This window comes from Homarus americanus, unplaced genomic scaffold (assembly GCF_018991925.1).
Source record: "Homarus americanus isolate GMGI-L3 unplaced genomic scaffold, GMGI_Hamer_2.0 scaffold23986, whole genome shotgun sequence".
NCBI classification, from domain to species: Eukaryota; Metazoa; Arthropoda; class Malacostraca; order Decapoda; family Nephropidae; genus Homarus; species Homarus americanus.
Window position 1 is genome coordinate 12,482 of NW_024744023.1, and position 6,323 is coordinate 18,804.

Consider the following 6,323-nt stretch of genomic DNA (forward strand, 5'->3'; position numbering starts at 1 on the left):
GTAAGTGTTTATTACTGTCTTGGTGTTGTACCTCTAGTGACCATATTTTGTACCGCACAGTTGGGGACGTACTGTACTGCGCTGCACTGTATTGTACTGTACTGTACTGTACTGTACTGTACTGTACTGTACTGGGCTGGACTGGACTGGACTGGCCTGTATTTATTATTGGTTGGCTTTCTTCAGTGGTTTAGGTTATATACATAAACAGTGTTTGCTGTGCAATATTTTATTATATTCTGCCAATATTCTCTAAATGATTAATAGATAATATATAATGTCTTGATAAAGTCTTACACAAGTAGGGATGACATGTCTATATAAAGTGCTGTATTGGTTAGGTTACATTGGGTCATGTTAGAGGTGATAAATTTAGGGTTTGCTGGGGATAGGTGGGTTAGGTCATTAAGGGACAGGTTACATTAGGCCAGGCTGACATAGGAAGGTTTGGTCAGGTTTCCGGGTCCGGGGGTTAGTGAAGCCTGGAACACTAGCATGTCACTCCTTCAGATGAACAAATCCCAAGGAATTCCTCATAGTGGTCCTGGTAGTCGTGGTGCAGGTAAGAGAGAGGCAGCTGCTTCTCACACTACTTGTTGTAGTTGGTCATTGGTTTGTTCTCTTAGGCACGTGATGGAACAATTGTACCCAGTGGAGTCATTCTCGCCTTTGGTTATGAATTCGAGTTTCATCTCGTTGGTGGGGAAGACGCCGTTAGGTTTAACATTCCCGCAGAGTCTGTTGAGGATAACGCTATCATATAGTAATTAACATTGGCTGGTTATAGTGACAGGCAGGAGGTTATAGTGAGGTATTATTATCAGTTTATGCTCAGACTGAGGAGACAAAGTATTCGAGGTAACAGGAGTAATAATGTGTTAGTGGTTGTAATTAAAGTAATAGTTATTGAAGCATCACAAGTTAGTAAGAGTGTTATTACTTGATAATATTACCAACATCAAAAGTAAAGGTTTAATGATAGTTAAAAATAATCCAAGTATTGTTATGACTGGATCACATATTGTCTTTATGTCCAGTAACTACTAATGTTACTGTCAATATCACACACAGAAGCAGTAGTTGTTGTAGTAGTAGTAGTAGTAGTAGTAGTAGTAGTTGTAGTAGTAGCAGTGTAATTTTAAGGAGAACCGGTATTGTAATACTATTTGCATTGTATAATAACAATATCAGTAAAAGTTTTTTTTTTTAGTTCATAGTAAAGGTAGTGAGAATAACAGTAGTAGAGGTGGTGGTGGTGGTTTTGTACCGGGTAACACATACGTGGAGGAAGTGGTGCCGTCGGATATGATGAGTCGTTCATTGTCACAGTCTTCCAGTTTAAATACTTCGCAGTTGACTCCAAGGTTGGCACTCGGTGACTGGCAGACGATATTCTGTTGACAACTGTGGGAAGGAGTGAACACCTGTAGACGTTATTGTGGAAGACGGAATAATATTAGAGGAATACAGGTGTTGGTGGAAGTAACACCTGTGGTGGTGATAATGTTAGAGGAACACAGGTAGAACTAACACCTGTAATCGTCTTTGTATCCTCGGGAAGGTTACAGTTTGGACGCCATTTAGTTTGTCATCTTGGTATTGTGTCTTAGATAGGGTTGCCATATCTTATCTGAACATTAAAAAAAGAGGACGTTCCCGGAGACATCATGGCCCCCCCCCCCTTGCCTGGCACACACTTTGGCGCTATGTAACCTTGATGCAGCCGTGACCGTTTTATGCTCTGGAAAAGTACAACAAATCGTAAGCACTAGCTGTGGCACCAAGCGACACACCCACAACAAAGACTAAGATCAAACACTGTCACTGCAGGTTAAAGACTGGCCAACCACCGGTCACCGTCACAGTTGTCGACACACGTAAATAATATAACGAAAGTGGCTAGATTGTGGTTGGAAATTGCTAAAATGCCTTAAAAGCAGGACAAGAAAAACAAATGCTACAGTGGAAAAAAACCCATAAGGAAAAAATGGTATACTTTCATCATTTCATATGTGGCTGTAATAGCAACTAAATAAAAAAAAATTATAATAATGCGCGTGGCTGAAGAACAAGGAAAAGCAGTAGATGGCACTACAGTTTACCCCAAAAACTGCTAGCAGCTAAGTTGACACCACCGTACAGGCGTACACGTGACTTATCAGCTGACGAGAACTGAACAAGATCTCTATTGTTTCCACCTCCCCTCTCTCACAGTCTCTCTCTGTCTCTCTCTCTCGTCATTACAGTTTCATGTTTCTTTCCGTGGAGAAAATGATGGAAGCTGAAATTCCGGACTTTTGAAGATTTTAAAAATTCCTTCCGGATGAAGATTTCGAGACCTAAATGGAGGACATGTCCGGGGAAATACGAACGTATGGCAACCCTGGTCTTAGACATATTGGAACACCTTTAATTTAAGAGAAACATTAAACACCTTGAGGATCCTCGTTTAAAAGTTACAGTAACTTACGTTAATATGACTGCAGACGTGAACATGTATTTAACTGAAGCAACAGCACAAACATATTGACCTGAGACTCTACCTATATTGTTATGGTGTACTTGTAGTGTTATGGTGTACGTGTGAAGGTGAACTGGGGATGATCTTACCTGCTCTTGTTGGTCAGGCGGGCGGGGTAGTCTGGTGACTGCACCAAGACCACATCGCCGAGTTTCATGGTGTGGGGGCCACACGGAAGGATCACTGGATCTACCGGAGCAGTTGTGTTGTCTATTGCTCCCATAACAGTGACGGTCACCACCAGTAGCGTCAACATGTACTTCATCCTCAAACAACTTGTTCACTTTTCTGTAACAACTGAACAAGTTTTGTGGGTTAATAAAGTGTTTATTATCACATATAATCGTTATCTCCTACGACTTAGAATATAATATGAAATGTTTAACGTTCATGTTAGCAGTATTAATAATTGTTTATGTTTTCACCTTAGTTACACCTTGATCTGAATTAGTAAAAGTAACATACATTATTAATTCTATTTTAGCCGATCTCGTAGGATCAGTCGTAACACCTGATAAGTGTAAACATGTTAACAACAACACTCATAATAAGAAAACTTAACAAAAGGTAAACATTTCAAACAATTTCGTGGATGATAAATGACCATCATAAATAATAATAATATTAATAATAGTAATAATTATGTTACACTGTTTGATTTGCCTCATTATCTTCAGCTTTTGAGAACAATTTAAAAACTAATAGCGGATACTGTACTGTACCGTAATATATAGTACTGTACTGCACTGTGTTGTACTAAACAGTACTGCACTGCACTGCACTGTGCTGTACTAAACAGTACTGCACTGCACTGCACTATGCTGTACTATGCAATACTGTAGCCTACCTTTTAGTACTGTATTGCGCTGTGCTGTACTAAACAGTACTGCACTGCACTGCACTGCACTATGCTGTACTATGTAATACTGTACCTTTTAGTACTGTACTGCGCTGTGCTGTACTATACAGTACTGTGCTGTACTGTACCTCTTAGTACTGTACTGCACTGTGCTGTACTGTGCCTTTCAATACTGTCCTCAACTGTGCTGTACTGTACCTTTTAGTACTGTACTGCACTGTGCTGTACTGTACCTTTCAATACTGTCCTGCACTGTGCTGTACTGTACCTTTTAGTACTGTACTGCACTGTGCTGTACTGTACCTTTTAGTACGGTCCTGCACTGTGCTGTACTGTACCTTTTAGTACTGTACTGCACTGTGCTGTACTGTACCTTTTAGTACTGTACCGCGCTGTGCTGTACTGTACCTTTCAGTACTGCCCTGCACTGTGCTGTACTATACAGTACTGTGCTGTACTGTACCTTTCAGTACTGTTCTGCACTGTGCTGTACTATACAGTACTGTGCTGTACAATAAACAGTATAACTTAACTTGAGGGAAGGTTGTTGGTATATTGTGTGTATGTTTATACATGTAACTGGCGGCGTGTATCACGCTCTGTATGTTAATTACCGACTACAGCCCATACAAGTATTTTTAACATTATTGTCAAACGTTAGAAAGTGAGAGACTACCACTACCAGGTATAACTTGTTAATGTTAACTACAAGTTATATTGGTCACGTGTTGTGATGGTCTATATTACAGTACTACCACTACCAGGTATAACTTGTTAATGTTAACTACAAGTTATATTGGTCACGTGTTGTGATGGTCTATATTACAGTACTACCACTACCAGGTATAACTTGTTAATGTTAACAACAAGTTATATTGGTCACGTGTTGTGATGGTCTATATTACAGTACTACCACTACCAGGTATAACTTGTTAATGTTAACTACAAGTTATATTGGTCACGTGTTGTGATGGTCTATATTACAGTACTACCACTACCAGGTATAACTTGTTAATGTTAACTACAAGTTATATTGGTCACGTGTTGTGATGGTCTATATTACAGTACTACCACTACCAGGTATAACTTGTTAATGTTAACTACAAGTTATATTGGTCACGTGTTGTGATGGTCTATATTACAGTACTACCACTACCAGGTATAACTTGTTAATGTTAACTACAAGTTATATTGGTCACGTGTTGTGATGGTCTATATTACAGTACTACCACTACCAGGTATAACTTGTTAATGTTAACTACAGGTTATATTGGTCACGTGTTGTGATGGTCTATATTACAGTACTACCACTACCAGGTATAACTTGTTAATGTTAACTACAAGTTATATTGGTCACGTGTTGTGATGGTCTATATTACAGTACTACCACTACCAGGTATAACTTGTTAATGTTAACTACAGGTTATATTGGTCACGTGTTGTGATGGTCTATATTACAGTACTACCACTACCAGGTATAACTTGTTAATGTTAACTACAAGTTATATTGGTCACGTGTTGTGATGGTCTATATTACAGTACTACCACTACCAGGTATAACTTGTTAATGTTAACTACAAGTTATATTGGTCACGTGTTGTGATGGTCTATATTACAGTACTACCACTACCAGGTATAACTTGTTAATGTTAACTACAAGTTATATTGGTCACGTGTTGTGATGGTCTATATTACAGTACTACCACTACCAGGTATAACTTGTTAATGTTAACTACAAGTTATATTGGTCACGTGTTGTGATGGTCTATATTACAGTACTACCACTACCAGGTATAACTTGTTAATGTTAACTACAGGTTATATTGGTCACGCGTTGTGATGGTCTATATTACAGTACTACCACTACCAGGTATAACTTGTTAATGTTAACTACAGGTTATATTGGTCAAATGTTGTGATGGTCTATATTACAGTACTACCACTACCAGGTATAACTTGTTAATGTTAACTACAGGTTATATTGGTCACGTGTTGTGATGGTCTAACAACTCGGTTATGGCGGGGTATAAGTTTACTAATACACTTCGCTTGACACACAATACTCACCTGTGTACAGGTGTACTAGTAATAGTGTTGTGCTTCTCCTCCTCCTCGCAGGCCAATATAAACACTCCCCCCCCCCTTCACCCCAACTCCCACAATGCATCACTACACCGCCGAGTTTCTCATCCATATTTTATAGAAACATTTAGGAGTGACAATATACATAAATGACAGGTAAAGAGATTTACCTGTTGATGAAGGTACTCTACACCTGAGTACACCTGAACACCTTGTTGATGAACCACTGTATTAACTCCACTATACAAATGAGTTAACATTAATGACTTGGTGCCCCTTAAGTATGACGTCACTGCCAACACTGTTACAGGTTTACAATGTGGCGCATCTGTTACAGAGACCTTCATGTTATAAATACTGTATGCCTTTATGTATCTATGAATATATGTATGTATCTATGTATGTAGGTATGCATATTACAGATTCAGTTTTGAAAAATAATGAATATTTTGGTAAATGGGGATTTTTATTAATTTATTTATATTTTCTGCTAATTAATTTCTATAATAAAATATTGCCTATTTTCTTTAATGCGTCGTTTACTATTACAGTATAAGATAACCAGATTATATCGTAAGTAGGTTAGGTTAGGTTAGTATGAGTATTACGATGGTCTACTTGCCAATTCTGACCAGTTAGAAGTTAACACAAAATACACAAGATATTCCATGCCTAACCTAACCTATAAATGGCATAATACATTTTACCACATAGGAATTTCCATGAAGGTTTAGCAATGAAAATACAAATTATCCATATTTGTCAAAAAAAAATCAGTTTGTTTTCAAAGATTAATAGGTGATTAACCCTATTTAACGAGACGTAGGTGATTATCCCTATTTAACGAGACAGTAGATATTT

The 6,323-nt window shown here is 38.1% G+C and overlaps 1 protein-coding gene across 1 annotated transcript; it reads right to left on the reverse strand.

Moving 5' to 3' along the window:
* Positions 1-213: 213 nt before the first annotated feature.
* LOC121877616 lies at positions 214-5,522 on the reverse strand. The gene is made up of 4 exons (XM_042383421.1): positions 5,448-5,522; positions 2,611-2,818; positions 1,282-1,404; positions 214-738 (listed from the first exon to the last, which is right to left on the reverse strand). The coding sequence occupies exons 2-4, from the start codon at positions 2,784-2,786 to the stop codon at positions 585-587; spliced, it is 453 nt and encodes a 150-aa protein (XP_042239355.1). The 5' UTR covers positions 2,787-2,818; positions 5,448-5,522; the 3' UTR covers positions 214-584.
* Positions 5,523-6,323: the final 801 nt, after the last annotated feature.

What these genes read in the sequence shown, in the direction of transcription:
- LOC121877616 (XM_042383421.1), bottom strand. Translation starts at nt 2,786, where the DNA reads ATGAAGTACATGTTGACGCTACTGGTGGTGACCGTCACTGTTATGGGA. An exon ending in CGCCTGACCAACAAGAGCAG is followed by an intron (nt 1,405 to 2,610) that starts GTAAGATCATCC and finishes TCCTTCCCACAG; the next exon opens with TTGTCAACAGAATATCGTCT. An exon ending in GACGGCACCACTTCCTCCAC is followed by an intron (nt 739 to 1,281) that starts GTATGTGTTACC and finishes TATCCTCAACAG; the next exon opens with ACTCTGCGGGAATGTTAAAC.